Source organism: Balaenoptera physalus (genome assembly GCF_965194825.1).
Source record: "Balaenoptera physalus genome assembly, chromosome: X".
Lineage (NCBI taxonomy): Eukaryota > Metazoa > Chordata > Mammalia > Artiodactyla > Balaenopteridae > Balaenoptera > Balaenoptera physalus.
In genome coordinates this window covers 16,607,981-16,627,342 of record NC_138903.1, presented here as the reverse complement: position 1 = coordinate 16,627,342, position 19,362 = coordinate 16,607,981, and the positions used below count along the sequence as shown (strand labels likewise).

Genomic DNA, 19,362 nt, shown 5'->3' with positions numbered 1-19,362 from the left:
ATTACATAATTTTTTTACCTGATTTACTGCAGTCTTGAAGTTGGAAAACACGAATGAGGTCAGTTTTTCGTGAAATCATTCTCTCTTTTAACATCCTGATGGCACTACTTTCAACAGCATTCACCCTATGTTAAGAAAATAATTATTAGGTGAAAGTTACATAAGTCATCCTGTTCTGTTTCATTTTAATATGATTTGTTGCCACTCACCAGTTTCTACATTAAAATGAACTGTCTAACTTAACACATAACATATTACTAGGTGGTGAATGTGTTTATATGTATGTGTGTGTGAAATTTTAAAAGGATTATCACTGGTATTTTCTTTTTGATTTCAAAGATTCACATGAACAATTAGTGTATGAGAATATCCAAGTCAAGAAGGAAAACAAAGAGGGACTTGCTATAGCAGATGTTGAAATTTACCTTAAAGTTACTTAAACAAAACAGCAGGTATTGACACAAGAGAAGACAGATACGTACATGAATAGAATAGAATTTTCATAAATATAGTGAACTATAATATATATGGGAACAATATATATGACAAAGGAGGTATTAAAATTCAGTAGAAAAGGACGATTTTTAAAAATAGTGCTAGCACAATTAATGTCTGGATGTTAAACTTCTACCTCAGACCATTTACAAAAATAAATTCAAAATAAAGGAGGAACAGAAGAACAAAGTAGTCATGAGTCACCCCAAAAAAGCAAAATGGCAGATGTAAATCCAACCATATCAATAATAACATCGTATTTGAATGGATTAAATAAAAAAGCAGAGATTGTGAGACTGAATTAAAAAAATAAGATCCAACTATATGTTGTCTACAGGAGACACACTTTAGTTTCAAAGGTACAAAGAGTTTGAAAGGAAAAAGTATACCATGCAAACAGCAACCAGAAGAGAGTTAGAGTGGCCATACTAATAGTAGACAAAATAGACTTTAAGACAAAAGCTATTACTAGAGATAAAGAGGGATATTGTATAATGATAAAAGAACCAATCAGTCAAGAAGATGAAATAATTATAAAACATATATGAAACTAACAACAGAGCCCAAAGCTACATGAAACAAAAACTGACAGAATTGAGGGGGCAAATAGACAATTCAACAATAATAGTTGGGGACTTCAATACTCTACTTTCAATAATAGATAGAACAACTGGGCAGAAAATCAAAAAGGATATAAAAGACTTGAACAGCACTATAAACCAATTGGATCTAAGAGATTTGTATAAAACACTCCACCCAACATCAGCAGAATATATATTCTTCTAAAGCGTATATGGAATATTCTCCACAATAGACCCCATGTTAGGCCATAACGTAAGTCTCAACAGATTTAAAATGATTAAAACCATATAAAGTACCTTTCCTGACTACAAATAAATAAATAAATTAGAGATTAATAACAAAGAAATTGGGAAAATCACCATGTAAGGAAATTAAGCAATACAATCCTAAATAACCAATGGGTCAAAGAAGAAATCACAACAGAAATAGAAAATACTTTAAGATGAATGAAACTGTAAATACAACATGCCAAAACATATGAGATGCAATTAAGGCAGTGTTTAGAGGAAAATATATATCCATAAATACCTATATTAAAAAAGAAAGATATCAAATCAATAGCATAATGTCTATCTTCAAAAGCTAGAAAAAAAAAGATTAAACTAAAACCCAAAGCAAGTACATGGATGGAAATAATAAAGAACAGAGGAGAAATACATAAAATAGAGAAATAAAAAAACAATAGAGAAAATTAACAAAACCAAAAATTGGTTCTTTGAAAAGATAAATAAAATTGACAAACTTTTAGCTAGACTGGCTAAGGAAAAAAAAAAGACCCAAATTTCTAAAATCAAATGATTTTAGAAAGAGGGGTCATCACATCTGACCTTACAGAAATAAAAAGTATAAGGGAATACTATGAACAATTGTACGCCAACAAATTAGATAACGGACAAATTCCTATAAAGATACAAATTACCAAAATTGGCTAGGAAGAAATAGAAAACTGAACATACCTGGAACAAGGAATAAGATTGAATAAGTAATCAAACAACTTCTCACAAAGAAAAGCTCAGGGCCAGATGGCTTCACTGGTGAATTCTACCAAACATTTAAAGAAGAATTAATACCAATCATTCACAAACTCTTCCAAAAAATAGAAAAGGTGGGAATACTACCCATCTTATTATATAAAGCCAGTATTACCATGATACCAAAACCAAAGATCACAAGAAAATGACAGACCAATAACTCTTATGAATATAGATGGAAAATCCTCAACAAAATACCAGCAAACTGCATCTAGCAATACATAAAAAGGATCATATACCATTAACAAGTGGGATGTATCCCAAGAATGCAAGGTTTGTTTAACATCTGAAATTAATCAATGTAACACATCATATTAATAGAATAAAGGACAAAATCCATATGATCATCTCAATACATTCAGAAAAAGTATTTGACAAAATCCAACACTCTTCACGATAAAAACAATCAACAAACTAGGCATGGAAGGGAACATCCTCAACCTGATAAGGGGCATCTACAAAAAACACATAGCTAACATATTTAACGGTGAAAGACTGAATATGTCCCTCTTAAGATCAGGAAGAAGACAAGGGTATCTGCTCTCACCACTTCTTTTCAATATTGGTGTGGAGGTTCTAGCCAGGCAGTTAAGCAAGAAAAGGAAGTAAAAGGCATCCAGATTGGAAAGGAAGAAGTAAAACTATCCCCATTCACAGATAATATGATTTTGTATGTAGAAAATCCCATAGATTCCACTAAAAACTATTAGAACTTTGTACAGCAACTACACTTCAATTAAAAAGATAAATTAAAAAAACTATTAGAACTAATAAAAAAGTTCATTAAGATTGCACAACATACAAAAATCAACTGTATTTCTAGACACTATAAATGAATAATCCAAAAATGTAATTAAGAAAACAATCCCAGCTCTCACTACCTCTTGTGAGAACACCAGAATCACAACTAGCTGCTGGACAATCATCAACAGGAAGACACTGGAACTCACCAAAAAAGATACCCCACATCCAAACACAAAGGAGAAGCCACAATGAGATGGTAGGAGGGGCACAATCACAGTAAAATCAAATCCCATAACTGCTGGGTGGGTGACTCACAGACTGGAGAACACTTATACCACAGAAGTCCACCCACTGGAGTGAGGGTTCTGAGCCCCACATCAGGCTTCCCAACCTGGGGGTCCGGCAACGGGAGGAGGAATTCCTAGAGAACCAGACTTTGAGGCCTAGTGGGATTTGATTGCAGGACGTCAACAGGACTGGGGGAAACAGAGACCCCATTCTTGGAGGGCACATACAAAGTAGTGTGTGCATCGGGACCCAGGGGAAGGAGAAGTGACCCCAGGGGAGACTGAACCAGACCTACCTGCTAGTGTTGGAGGGTCTCCTGCAGAGGCAGGGGGTGGCTGTGGCTCACCGTGGGGACAAGGACACTGGCAGCAGAAGTTCTGGGAAGTACTCCTTGGCCTGAGCCCTCCCATAGTCTGTCATTAGCCCCACCAAAGAGCCCAGGTAGGCTCCAGTGTTGGGCTGCCTCAGGCCAAACAACCAACAGAGAGGGAACCCAGCCCCACCCATCAGCAGTCAAGCGGATTAAAGTTTTACTGAGCTCTGCCCACCAAAGCAACAGCCAGCTCTACCCACCACCAGTCCCTCCCATCAGGAAACTTACACAAGCCTCTTAGATAGCCTCATCCACCAGAGGGCAGACAGCAGAAGCAAGAAGAACTACAATCCTGCAGCCTGTGGAACAAAAACCACATCCATAGAAAGATAGACAAGATGAAAAGGCAGAGGGCTATGAACCAGATGAAGGAACAAGATAAAACCCCAGAAAAACAACTAAATGAAACGGAGATAGGCAACCTTCCAGAAAAAGAATTCAGAATAATGATAGTGAAGATGATCCAAGACCTCGGAAAAAGAATGGAGGCAAAGATAGAGAAGATGCAAGAAATGTTTAACAAAGACCTAGAAGAATTACAGAACAAACAAACAGAGATGAACAATACAATAACTGAAATGAAAACTACACTAGAAAGAATCAATAGCAGAATAACTGAGGCAGAAGAACGGATAAGTGACCTGAAGACAGAATGGTGGAATTCACTCCTGCGGAACAGAATAAAGAAAAAAGAATGAAAAGAAATGAAGACAGCCTAAGAGAACTCTGGGACAACATTAAATGCAACAACATTCGCATTATAGGGGTCCCAGAAGGAGAAGAGAGAGAGAAAGGACCAGAGAAAACATTTGAAGAGATTATAGTGGAAAACTTCCCTAACATGGGAAAGGAAATAGCCACCCAAGTCCAGGAAGCGCAGCGAGTCCCATACAGGATAAACCCAAGGAGAAACACGCCAAGACACATAGTAATCAAATCAGCAAAAATTAAAGAGAAAGAAAAATGATTGAAAGCAGCAAGGGAAAAATGACAAATAACATACAAGGGAACTCCCATAAGGTTAACAGCTGATTTCTCAGCAGAAACTCTACAAGCCAGAAGGGAGTGGCATGATATACTTAAAGTGATGAAAGGGAAGAACCTACAACCAAGATTACTCTACCCGGCAAGGATCTCATTCAGATTCTGATGGAGAAATCAAAAGCTTTACAGACAAGCAAAAGCTAAGAGAATTCAGCACCACCAAACCAGCTCTACAACAAATGCTAAAGGAACTTCTCTAAGTGGGGAACACAAGAGAAGAAAAGGACCTACAAAAACAAACCCAAAACAATTAAGAAAATGGTCATAGGAACATACATATCGATAATTACCTTAAACGTGAATGGATTAAATGCTCCAACCAAAAGACACAGGCTTGCTGAATGGATACAAAAACAAGACCCATACATATGCTGTCTACAAGAGACCCACTTCAGACCTAGGGACACATTCATACTGAAAGTGAGGGGATGGAAAAAGATATTCCAAGCAAATGGAAATCAAAAGAAAGCTGGAGTAGCAATACTCATATCAGGTAAAATAGACTTTAAAATAAAGAATGTTACAAGAGACACGGGAGGCCACTACATAATGATCAAGGGATCAATCCAAGAAGAAGATATAACAATTATAAATATATATGCACCCAACATAGGAGCATCTCAATACATAAGGCAACTGCTAACAGCTATAAAAGAGGAAATTGACAGTAACACAATAATAGTGGAGGACTTTAACACCTCACTTACACCAATGGACAGATCTTCCAAACAGAAAGTTAATAAGGAAACACAAGCTTTAAATGACACAATAGACCAGATAGATTTAACTGATATTTATAGGACATTCCATCCAAAAACAGCAGATTACACTTTCTTCTCAAGTGCACATGGAACATTCTCCAGGATAGATCACATCTTGAGTCACAAATCAAGCCTCAATAAATTTAAGAAAATTGACATCATATCAAGCATCTTTTCGGACCACAACGCTATGAGATTAGAAATCAATTACAGGGAAAAAAACGTAAAAAACAAACACATGGAGGCTAAACAATACGTGACTAAATAATCAAGAGATCACTGAAGAAATCAAAGAGGAAATCAAAAAATACCTAGAGACAAATGACAATGAAAACACGACAATCCAAAACCTATGGGATGCAGCAAAAGCAGTGCTAAGAGGGAACTTGATAGCTATACAAGCCTACCTCAAGAAACAAGAAAAATCTCAAATAAACAATCTAACCTTACACCTAAAGGAACTAGAGAAAGAAGAACAAACAAAACCCAAAGTTAGCAGAAGAAAAGATATCATAAAGATCAGAGCAGAAATAAATGAAATAGAAACAAGGAAAACAAGAGCAAAGATCAATAAAACTAAAAGCTGGTTTTTTGAGAAGGTAAACAAAATTGATCAACCATTAGCCAGGCTCATCAAGAAAAAGAGGGAGAGGACTTAAATCAATAAAATTAGAAATGAAAAAGGAGAAGTTACAACAGACACCGCAGAAATACAAAGCATCCTAAGAGACTACTACAAGCAACTCTATGCCAATAAAATGGACAACCTGGAAGACATGGACAAATTTTTAGAAAGGTATAACCTTCCAAGACTGAACCAGGAAGAAACAGAAAATATGAACAGACCAATCACAAGTAATGAAATTGAAACTGTGATTAAAAATCTTCCAACAAACAAAAGTCCAGGACCAGATGGCTTCACAGGTGAATTCTATCAAACATTTAGAGAAGAGCTAACACCCATCCGTCTCAAACTCTTCCAAAATTGCAGAGGAAGGAACACTCCCAAACTCATTCTATGAGGCCACCATCACCCTGATACCACAACCGGACAAAGATACTAAAAAAAAGGAAAATTACTGACCAATATCACTGATGAATATAGATGCAAAAATCCTCAACAAAATACTAGCAAACAGAATCCAGCAACACATTAAAAGGATCATACACCATGATCAAGTGGGATTTATCCCAGGGATACACGGATTCTTCAGTATACGCAAATCAATCCGTGTGATACACCGTATTAACAAATTGAAAAAGAAAAACCATAGATCATCTCAATAGATGCAGAAAAAGCTTTCGACAAAATTCAACACCCATTTATGATAAAAACTCTCCAGAAAGTGGGCATAGAGGGAACCTGCCTCAACATAATAAAGGCTATATGTGAAAAACCCACAGCAAACATCCTTCTCAATGGTGAAAAACTGAAAGCATTTCCTCTAAGATCAGGAAAAAGACAAGCATGTCCACTCTCGCCACTATCATTCAACGTAGTTCTGGAAGTCCTAGCCACCGCAATCAGAGAAAAAAAGAAATAAAAGGAATACAAATTGGAAAAGAAGAAGTAAAACTGTCACTGTCTGCAGATGACATGATACTATACATAGAGAATCCTAAAGATGCCACCAGAAAACTACTAGAGCTAATCAATGAATTTGGTAAAGTTGCAGGATACAAAATTAATGCACAGAAATCTCTTGCTTTCCTATACACTAATGATGAAAAATCTGAAAGAGAAATTAAGGAAGCACTCCCATTTACCATTGCAACAACAACAAAAAAAATACCTAGGAATAAACCTACCTAGGGAGACAAAAGACCTATATGCAGAAAACTATAAGACACTGATGAAAGAAATTAACGATGATACCAACAGATGGAGAGATATACCATGTCCTTGGATTGGAAGAATCAATATTGTGAAAATGACTATCCTACCCAAAGCAACCTACAGATTCAATGCAATCCCTATCAAATTACTAATGCATTTTTTACAGAACTAGAACAAAAAATCTTAAAATTTGTATGGAGACACAAAAGACCCCGAATAGCCCAAGCGGTCTTGAGGGAAAAAAACAGAGCTGGAGGAATCAGACTCCCTGACTTCAGACTATACTACAAAGCTACAGTAATCAAGACAATATGGTACTGGCACAAAAACAGAAACATAGGTCAATGGAACAAGATAGAAAGCCCAGAGATAAACCCACGCACCTATGGTCAACTAATCTATGACAAAGGAGGCAAGGATATACAGTGGAGAAAAGACAGCCTCTTCAATAAGTGGTGCTGGGAAAACTGGACAGCTACATGTAAAAGAATGAAATTAGAATACTCCCTAACGCCATACACAAAAATAAACTCAAAATGGATTCGAGACCTAAATGTAAGACCGGACACTATAAAACTCTTAGAGGAAAACATAGGAAGAACACTCTTTGACATAAATCACAGCAAGATCTTTTTTGATCCACCTCCTAGAGTAATGGAAATAAAAACAAAAATAAACAAATGGGACCTAATGAAACTTAAAAGCTGTTGCACAGCAAAGGAAACCATAAACAAGACGAAAAGACACCCCTCAGAATGGGAGAAAATATTTGCAAATGAATCAACAAAGGATTAATCTCCAAAATATATAAACAGCTCATGCGGCTCAAAATTAAAGAAACAAACAACCCAATCCAAAAATGGGCAGAAGACCTAAATAGACATTTCTCCAAAGCAGACATACAGATGGCCAGGAAGCACATGAAAAGCTGCTCAACATCACTAAATATTAGAGAAATGCAAATCAGAACTACAATGAGGTATCACCTCACACCAGTTAGAATGGGCATCATCAGAACATCTACAAACAACAAATGCTGGAGAGGGTGTGGAGAAAAGGGAACCCTCTTGCACTGTTGGTGGGAATGTAAACTGATATAGCCACTATGGAGAACAGTATGGAGGTTCCTTAAAAAACTAAAAATAGAACTACCATATGACCCAGCAATCCCACAACTGGGCATATACCCTGAGAAAACCATAATTCAAAAAGACACATGCACCCGAATGTCCATTGCAGCACTATTTACAGTAGCTAGGTCATGGAAGCAACCTAAATGCCCATCGATAGACGAATGGACAAAGAAGATGTGGTACATATATACAATGGAATATTCCATAAAAAGGAATAAAAAGGAATATTCCATAAAAAGGAACGAAATTGAGTCATTTGTTGAGACGTGGATGGATGTAGAGACTGTCATACAGAGTGAAGTAAGTCAGAAAGAGAAAAACGAATATCGTATATGAACGCATGTACGTGGAACCTAGAAAAATGGTACAGATGAACCGGTTTTCAGGGCAGAAGCTGAGACACAGATGTAGAGAACAAACGTATGGACACCAAGGGGGGAAAGCCACGGCGGGGGGGTGGGGATGGTGGTGTGATGAATTGGGCGATTGGGATTGACATGTATACACTGATGTGTATAAAATTGATGACTAATAAGAACCTGCTGTATAAAAAAATAAATAAAATTAAATTTAAAAATTAAAAAAAAGAAAAGAAAACAATCCTACTTACTACAACACCAGAAAGAATAAAACACTTAGAAATGAATTTAACAAAAGAAGTCCAAGACTTGCACACTGAAAAGCACAAAATATTTTTCAAGGAAATTAAGGAAGATCAAAATAAATAGAACAATATGGACTGGAAGATTTAATATTGTTAAAATGGCAATAGCCCCAAATTGATATTACAGATTCAAAATAATCCCTATCAAAATCCCAGTGGGCATTTTTGCAGAAGTTGACAAGCTGATTCTAAAATTCACATGGAAAACAATCTTAAAAAAGAAGACTCAAATTCAACTCACCTTTCCCAATTTCAAACTTACCAAAAAGCTATAGTAATCAAGTCAGGGTGTTACTCACATTACGATAGTCATATAGGTCAATGGAGTACAACTTAAAGTTGAGAAATAAACCCATACCTTTATGGCCAATTGATTTTTGACAAGTGTGCCAAGACAGTCAAATCGGGGAAGGATAGTCTTTCCCACTGATGTTGCTGGGACAATTGAATATCCACATTTTAAAGAATAAGGTTGGACCCTTACCTCACACTATACACAAAAATTAACTCAAAATGGATCAGATATCCAAATATAAGAACTTAATCTATAAAATTCTCGGAAGAAAACATAGGAATAAAGCCTCATGACTTTGACTTAGGCAGTTGGTTCTTAGATACCCCATCACAAGCAGAAAAGAGAAAACAGATATATTGGATTTCATCAAAATTAAAAACTTTTGTGCTGCAAATAATAACATCAAGAAAGTGAAAAGACATCCCATAGAATGGAAGAGACTATCTGCAAATCATATATCTAATAAGTGACATGAATATAGGATATATGAATAACTTATAATGCAATAATAAAAAGAGTAGTAACTCAATTAAAAATGGAAAAAGGATCTGAAAGAGACATTTCACTAAAGAAGATATACAAATGCCCAATAAGAACATGAAAAGATCCTCAAAGTCATTGGTCATGAGGGAAATGTAAATCAAAACCAAGAGATCCTACCTCACATCCACTAAGATGGCTATAATCAAAAAGACAGATTATAACAAGGGTTGTCAAGGATGTGGAGAAATTGGAATCTTCATACATTGCTGGTGGGAATGTAAAATTGTGCATCCCCTTGGGAAAAAAGCTTGCAAGTTCCTCAAAATGTTAAACATAAGCGTTACTATATAATCCAGCAATTCCACTTTCAGGTATATACCCAAGAGAAATGAAAACAAATGTATACACAAAACCCTGTCCACCAACGTTCAAAACAACATTATTCATAGTAGCCAAAAAGTGGAAACAACCCACATTTCTATTAGCTGATAAATGGATAAAGAAAATGAGGTCTATTGATACAATGGAATGTTATTCAGCCATTAAAAGGACTGAAGTACTGATACATGTTACAACATGAATGAACCTCAAAAGCACTGTGCTAAGAAAAAGAAGCTAGTCACAAAAGACCACATATTGTGTAATCCTATTTACATGACATGTCCAGAATAGGCAAATCTATAGGGACAGAAAGTAGATTAGTGGTTAACTAGAGTTGTGATGGGGGGGTGGTGGCCAGGGATGGGGAGGTGATAATGATGAGTGACTACTAATGGATATAAGTTTTCTTTTTAGGATGGAACAAATGTTCAAAAATTAGTTTATGGTGATGTTACACAACTCTGTAAATATACCAAATATCATTGAATTGTATACTTTAACTTGGTAAACTTTCAACAAAGCTGTTAAAATAAATTACATATATATATGTAATATATATATGTGTGTGTGTGTGTGTGTGTGTATAAAATTTATGTGGAGACATTTTTCTACCGAAGGGGAAAATCCAAAAGTTATAATGAAATTATAAAATGTGATTTCATAGAATAAAGCAAAATCAAGACACCAACAAAATATATGCATCATGCCCATAAAAATCCTCTACCCCTCCTATGCAAAGAATTCCTAAAAATTTATCAGAAAATGACAAACAGCCCAATATAAAATAGGGGAATATTATAAACAGGAAATTCAAAGAAAAGAAAATGCAATGTTCAAAAATATAAGATGGGTAAACTCAGCTGTCTAAAAAATGCTAATTAAAACAATGAGATTTATCATTTTTATCCATCAGCTTGGCAAAAATTAAGAAGGGTAATAACTTATGAGACTAATGAGGATGTGGAGAAATTAATATGTTGTTTTCCAGATTGTTAATTGTTATAACTCTTTTGGAGTATCTAGCAAAATTTTAAACATTATAAATCATATATTTTGAAATCTTATGTAAAAAAAAAAGCACTAAAAACTTATGGATATGTGTGTATATATATATATATATATATGTACAGACAGACAGACAGACAGACACACACACACACAGAGGAATGTTTGTTATAGTATTGCTTTTAAGTACAAAACCCTAGAACCAATCTGGATGGCCATCAGTTGAATACGATTTAGCTATCCATAATTGTTACGGTATACATATACTACAGAATATTATACATCTACCAAAAAGAATGAGTTAGGTCTATATGTATGAACTTGGAGTAATGTTCACGATATAATCTTTAGGGAAAGAGTCAGTTGCAGAATAGACTGTGCAGTGTGATTCTATCTTTGTTTTAAAAAAAAAATGTATGTATGTTGTTTACTGCCTTTCTCCTCCCACAGGGATATGCTTTGATGAGGGAAAAGACTTTTGCCTATTTTGTTTATTGCAATATCATCTGTGCCTAGAACAGTGTCTGACACATAGTAGGTGCTCAACATTTTTTTAATTCAATGAATGAGTAATTGCTTGTCTATTTTTGTAGGAGCAAGGAGAAGAGGGCGGAAGGATCCTCTCTAGGCTATTAATTTCAGTTGCCTCTGGGGAAAAGAATTGCTGAGAAGTACTGGGAGAGAAGATCATTAACATTTTCTTTATACATCTTTGTTTTGTCTCACTTGTTAACAATAAACATATTCATTCTATAATATACAAAATATTAAAAAGATAATGTCAAAGGGAGGAAAGGGAGATAAGCTATGAATGCCATCACACAGAGACACATACTCAACTCAGTCATATACACTTCTGGGTAGAGAAGAGACAAAGAGGCAAGAGCAGACTGGGCTGTCTGGGGCAGAGAAGGCTGGAGGTTACAGGACTGGGTGGGTGCAGAGACTTTCTTTTCCTTATATTCAATTAGGGACTGTTTGTGGATGCTGATTGCTTTATCCATCTAAAGAGATGTATACACTGAAAATTGCTGCTCTTGGTTTCAAACATGAGCGCATTCACCACTTGGCTTCTGGAATTATTTCCATTTTGTTTATACCAATGAGTAACGAGTAAGTCATTTTCTTCACTCCCATGGCTGCTCTTAGTCACTCTGGACTGGTTCTACTTGGTCACTAGTCCCAGAGCTCAAAAATCTCCTTAGAGTATACACACCTTTGGTAAAGAGGCCTCAAGCACGTTGCCCTAGTCATTTGGTACTGGAAAAATCGGGGGGGCGTACCAGAACTCACTCTGATGTAAGCTCCTCGATTGCTACCTTCTTCATAATAATTAGATGCAGAAAATACAGTAATAACCTGGTTAAAGAGAAAGAGGGTCAGGTTCACATAGAGTTAGTTCTCAAAAGGTCCTTCAATAAAGTCAGAAACAGCTCAATTCTTAAAAAGCAAAAATCAAAGTTCAAAATCCATACAAATCATCCAAGTCTGATGGGATTTCCTGTGATTCCATTGAAGAGAAACAAGGCTTTTAAATCACTGTCTCCAGGAGCACTAACTTCTAGCCACTCATCCCCACAGTGCATGGCCTTGCAATCTTGTGTACAGTTTCAGTTCTGTATCTTACAATCCTCCTTAATGCTCAGTTTTGTAAATTCTAATTTTCCAAGGGGGTAAAGCCTTTATTTTCTTTCCTTGTGATATTTGACCATTCAAAATAAAACTTGTCTAGTATCACAGTCCTTTTCTTTTGTCTATAGCTGACTGATTTAGAGGGTTCAGGGCCCCCCACAAAACCAGTGCTCTAAGGTCAGAGAAATAGTGGCTAGATAAGGGACCATGACCACTCTGTCGGGAAGGAACCAGCCTTGGGGGCGTGGTGGAGGATGGGGAGCCTTGGGAGGGTAATACTTGTCAGTGACAGGAAAGCTGGTTTAGGCCCAGTCCTGCCCTAATGAGCAGGTCACTTCAGACAAACCACTGCTATTTTCTCCCTGTTTTCTTATTACAAATAAACCCTAAAAATACTTGCCTTACCATCTCGCAATGTCAGTATGAGCCTCCAATGAACTAAAAGAGTTAGGAAAAGTGAAAGTGTTGAGATAGAAGGAAAGGCCATGCAATTTGGTATTCCTTTTTAATTATTGCTGTTCACTATGAGAAAAGGGGGCAGCCCAGGACAACCTGGGACCAGAAACCAGCTCCTCAGGCCTCGCCTCTCTAGCCTATCAGACACCACCGAGAAGCACAACGCATTCCATTTTAGTGGCCGCAGCGAAACTGCCCACAGCCAGGGACTTGCTAGAGCTCACCTACTCAGTGAATAGAAGAGAAGTATGTTTTGTGGTTCTGCTCTGCACAGGGAAAGTGCCAAAGGTGAAAGAGAGCAAACTGGATTCACTGCTGCCTTTCTGTGCTCAGTGAGGATAAGTACATTCTTAACCCCACTACTGGAGATTTGCCTTGTGATTAGCACAGAACAAAGCCTTTCTGTGTGTGTACTTAGTGCCATGTGTCAGAGTTTCTATCTCTGGGATTAGGGAAGATCGGAGAAATAAACCAAATATCTCTTAGGGTGAGGGACAGTGAGGCCCCTTGAAACAACCTCTGTGAACCCAACAGTCTCCTGTTTCTGTCTACCAAAGCATGGAGTTCTGTTTTGGGCCTAGGGAAGACATTTTCCCATGGGCTTTGAGGTCAGACACATCCTGTGAAGAAAGACTAGGCTTGGGGGAAGGATGTCTGTGATGATGTCACCAACACTGTTAGCTTACCTTTCCATCATGGCAAATTTCATACCCTTCGGGCTTACATTCATGAGACCTAATGAGCATCTTCAACTGGTATTTATTAAGAATCCTGGAGGTAATGTCTGGTCCAAAATAGCAGCCCCCTCCTCGACTTGTATTTGGGTAACAGCCTCTTTTGCCTCTGGGATCACTCCACAGAATGTCGATAACCTTGGAACAACAAATCAGATTAGGCTGCCACTTAGAAGTGAGAGTTTATCTTTCTAGATTCCAACTTCTTTTCCAGAAATATTATCCCAAGTTATCCCAAAGTCTCACTATTTCTCATTCCTCCTTCAAAACTGTTTCACACTCATCTCCTCCATGAATCTTTTCCAGAATAATTTGAATGCCCATAGCCACCACAATCCCTTTCTACCCATCCCCAATAACCAATGTAGCAATACTTAGTAACCATGAAGGATCAGCCCTTGGGCTTTTTCTTTTTCTTTTTCTTTTTAATTCCATCGCAATTGCTTCACAATTGCTTAACCTACAGGGTCTTTTCTCTTAAAAAGAACTTCACTGCCATGTTCAAAGGAGAAAGTAGCTCCCCACAGTGAACATACAGGCACTTGGTGTTTTTAATATGTTCAAAGAGATAAGGTAAGTCTCCCAGCTATGGTTTTGGCCCTGGTTTTTTTCCTGTTGAGTACATAGCATGATAAAGCCTTTTCCCCATCACAAATATAGGCAACTGTTCATCCAAGAATATCTTGTAAAGCATCTCCTTCACTTTTTGCCCCCCTTGATAAGCACATTCTCAGCTTCAGCAGTACATTTAGCCATTGACTGGTTTTCCACAAGTATGTTATTAGCATAACATTTCCTTGTGGGGATGAAAGAGGCAAGTGCAGGCTGCATGATGCTCAGGACTGAAGACCCAAGTTTCTAAGAATTTTTTCATAAAAAATTGGGGGCTCCCTGTTTGTAGCTCCGATCTACATATAATGTTTCTTTATTCAAACATCTCCTATGGGAGCTTCAGCAGTAGTGTGAAAAACTAGCTTTGTAGCTAAAGCTATGCAACCTTGAGAAAAGTCTTTGGGTCTTACTTTCTTTAAAATCAGAGGTTTGGGCCAGATGACTTGTGAAGTATCTCAAAGTTCTAACAGACTTTATTTTCTAATTTTTCATAGTCTAATAGACTGTATTTTCCACATGTTTCTTTGAAGGGCATGAAGAAGCATGTATTTTAAGTTGTGCAGTTATTCTAGTGGGTCCAAATCAGATCTTAAAAAGACCAGAAATGGTTGTCCCACTAAACCTGACTGTACACCCATTTATAGGTCTGGTATTGAAGGGGAGCTAGAAATAAGTGAGGGGAAAGACAGTGAGGTGGAGAGAACAGAACTGGTAGGAGAACTTCTCTGGAATGCTAAGCACCTCATCAGAACTGGAGAAACTGTGCACCAGGCACATTCCGGACACTTGCAGATGATTGATTTTTTGATGACTGACTGAAGTGAGAATTAAAACCACCTAAGAAGATTCAGATCAGGATTCTCCTTTCTCCCCCACTGAATTCCAACACTGGCACAACCCTACCCTACAAATAAATATAATAGAACCCATTTACTTTGCTGGTGATTATGATGAAAATAACACTTGCATTTGAAACTGAGCCATATCTGAATCTTACACCATGAATTCATGTCTGGGAGACATGATCTGACCTTTAGTATAATGAAGGAGAAAACATGGAACACAAGGAAGCGTGTTTTATAAGGAGGGGATTAACTTTTAAATTCCTACATGAGATGCAAGTCATTTACAGCCAAAATTACCCCAGGAAAACCTTCTAAATTACTCTTAAAGCACAGTATACATGATTTTGTATATAAAACCCTATACAGACATATGGATGTGTGAATATTTTATGTATGTGATAATGTAGAACATATGATAAATTATATGAAACTAAAATTTTACACTTTTTTCTTTTTGCCATATGTATATACTTGAAATTTACATAAATTAAATGTACATATGATGGGACCCTGTTAAACTAGAATAAGCACTGGCCATGGAGTTAGCTCTTCAAGTGTCACCTATGTCAACATGGAACCTATTCGGGCCTTAGCTGACTCCTCAATGAAATGAGGAAGATATAGCTAACATTCATTTTTCTTTGGTTCAAGGTCATAAGGGGTATCCATTTTATAGAAGTGAGCTTCTTCAGAATCATCCATTCAATGAGTTCTGCATTTCTTTTCTCTGTCCAGAATTCATTCATTCATAAACTTTATAGAGACTGTGACCACAATATAGATTTAATTCTGAGGCTCACAAACAAAAAATGCTATAAAAGTCACTTTGTTGGTGAAACAAATTCCTCAGCAGAGACAATCTCTTTCCTCTCAACAACATCCTCTCCACTGAAATGCAAGGGCCTTTGGGAGTGCATGAAAGAATAAGTATTTACAACATTCCTTCCTGAAAATTTTCAAACCAAAGATTGGAAAGGTTTTTATTGAATGACAACTTTTGTATGACCTGGTCAACAAAAATCTATTTGTGTCTCAGCCTTTACACCTCCTAAATCTGAAATAAATCCTGCAAGTGTCCCATGCTTGCCTACAGTTTTAAGTAATCCAGTTTTCAAAAGTATGCTTTTGGGGAGAGATAATAGCTCTGAAAGATGTATCTAAACGCTTCTCTTCTAAGACACTAATACTGTAGATTCACTTTTGTATTTTCCCTTAGTTATGTGTCCTCCTTCCAGCTTTTGAACATGTTGTCTTAAAAGCTGTGCTCAGCCCAAACCTTCCAGCCAGGTACCTAGATGGCTTTAGATGCCTACTCCTTGCCTACCCATCGCCTCATTGGATGAGGGGAGACTAGAGTAGTTCATTACTTTCTTGAGATGTCCTATCACTCTTAAGTCATCTTTCCCTTCAGAAAAAGACCATGGGCATTAAAGTCAGACCTGGGATCAAATCCTGCTCTATCATTCAGTGACTAGCCAAGTGACTACAAAAAAGCCATTTCACTCTTGGGAGCCTTCTCAATGAAGCTGACTACCCTATTTAAAATTGCAACTCTGTCCCCTACCTCCAGTTCTCTGTTTCCCCTAACCTTGCTCTAGTTTTAATTTTTTCCATAGAACTTCTCACTTAACATAGTTACTTGTTATTGTTATATAATTATATATGTAATATTATATAAATAATATAACTTCATATATACATATTACTTAGCTCTTCCCCCTAAAACATAAACTCCATGAGGGAATAGATCTTAGGTCACTTACTTTCTCAAAAGCTTAGAACAGTGCCTGACACATAGCAGGTACTCAATAAATTTTACTTGTTAAGTAGATTAAGAGAAGGGAGTCACTCAGGACATAAATAATTAAAATTATTTTTTAAACCTTTCTGGCCTCTTTGTTGTTTCAAGTCTGTCCTGAAGGAAGAGGTCACGCTTGTCTCTATACGATGACTCAGCTATGAATACATACATCCCCCACATCTCAGGGAATATAAGATAAAATTTAAATTACAGCGCTCTGCCAAGAATCATGCACTTCCATGAGTATGGAACAAATAGCCTACGATCTTTACTGCAACACAGCTCACAGATATTAAGAAATAAAGTAATTGTGAAATCTGTTTTTATCTGGAAATTTCAACTCTAGCTAACTAAAGTGTGCATGTCCATGATGTACCAGGAAATGAGGAAAGAAAATTAAAGGTACAACTGAAATTATTAAAATATTGGGAATGAGATTCTGGTCAATTTTACCCTGTGCCAGCTCCAGTCATGTACACTGAGTCTGTAAGATGCCTCATCTACATTGTTGGGGTGAGGGGAGGTTCTATTACAGAATAATGACCACCAGTTTCCTCCCTCCCACTTCTTAAGGCTCCATCTCTCTACAATTCTAACTCATCCAAGCTTCCAGACTCCCTGATTTTCTTCTTGTGCAACTCCAATCTTTTTGACATCATCCTTTTTATTCACTATAACCTTTGGTCTTTGGAATTTGGATATCAAAATTTAAGGAGGCATCTCTTCCTACTTGCTATAGGATGCCTCTTATACTTCTTTGATTTTTAAATACTTTGAATGCACAAGCCAGTGATGAATTCTATTTCTCTCTTATTACCTCTTCCTCTCCCTCTCTATCCTCCCGCTTCTCTTTCTCCTCATTGATTAGAGATTATTTTACATCAGAAATCACATTTTAGGGACTTCCCTGGCAGTCCAGTGGTTAAGACTCCACGCTTCCAATGTAGGGGGCGCGGGTTCAATCCCTGATCAGGGAACTAAGATCTCATATGCCGCGTGGCACAGCCAAAAAAGAAAAAAAAAAAAAGAAAAGAAATCACACTAGTTCAACATTTTCAGCAATCAAGGTATAAGGGTACAGAATCAAGAAATGAAGGCTTCTTGGGGGTAAGCAATTAGAAAAAGGCTAGTGGTTTCATAATACTAGTAGCAAGAGTAGTTCAGCTAGAAGTTTAATTGATAGAATCAGGGAAACGAATAGATGAGAAAGAACCTTCTTAAGGCCAGAATAAGCCTTGAAGATTGTCAACACCCTCCCCCTGCAAAGGAGTCCAACTTTAATGGGATCAGATTGTGAAGCTACTTGTGAGCCCCAGGGCATTATTAAAAACAATAGCGCAATCAGCTAGCAATTAGTGAAGGCGAATAGCTGTGTCTGATACAAAAAGAGGCAGATGAGCCAAAGCTTAAAGGGGAAATCAGGGAAAGAGATAGTTGAAGAAAGCCTAGCTAAAGCTACAACCATCCTTGGTAGGGAAACTGTGTGCATGCCCAAGGCAGCACTCTGTGAGGCATGACATCAGAAGCTACACCCTGAGAAGGAATAGATTTCACCAAACTAGTCCAGAGAAGCCACTAAACAAATAAATGAGCAAGAAAGCAAATAATAACAAGCCCCAGAGGAGCATGGAAATAATTAGAGTTACTATATTACCTAAAATATCCAGTTTTCAACAAAAAATTACAAGACATGCAAAAAAAAAAAAAAAAAAAAAAAACCACACACACATACAAGGGAAAATAAGCAGACAACTGAAATTGCCTTTGAGGGGATTAGAAGTTGACTTAGCAGACAAGGATTTCAAACCAATTATTATAAATATTATATTAAAACACAGCTATAGGGCTTCCCTGGTGGCGCAGTGGTTGAGAATCTGCCTGCTAATGCAGGGGACACGGGTTCGAGCCCTGGTCTGGGAAGATCCCACATGCTGCGGAGCAACTAGGCCCGTGAGCCACAATTACTGAGCCTGCGCGTCTGGAGCCTGTGCTCTGCAACAAGAGAGGCCACGATAGTGAGAGGCCCGCGCACCGCGATGAAGAGTGGCCCCCACTTGCCGCAACTAGAGAAAACCCTCGCACAGAAACGAAGACCCAACACAGCCAAAAATAAATAAATAAATAAATTAAAATATTAAAAAAAAAAAAAAAAAAAAAAGCACCATA

The 19,362-nt window shown here is 37.2% G+C and overlaps 1 protein-coding gene across 8 annotated transcripts in view; it reads right to left on the bottom strand.

Moving 5' to 3' along the window:
- PPEF1 (protein phosphatase with EF-hand domain 1) overlaps positions 1 to 19,362 on the bottom strand; it is a 150,565-nt gene that overhangs the window by 10,188 nt on the left and 121,015 nt on the right. For all 8 annotated transcript variants that reach the window (XM_082447142.1, XM_082447139.1, XM_082447145.1 and 5 more), the window contains 3 exons: positions 13,891 to 14,076; positions 12,333 to 12,475; positions 19 to 125 (listed from right to left, as the gene is read on the bottom strand). In XM_082447142.1, coding sequence (XP_082303268.1) covers positions 19 to 125; positions 12,333 to 12,475; positions 13,891 to 14,076 — 436 coding nt within the window. The remainder of the gene's footprint in view (positions 1 to 18; positions 126 to 12,332; positions 12,476 to 13,890; positions 14,077 to 19,362) is intronic.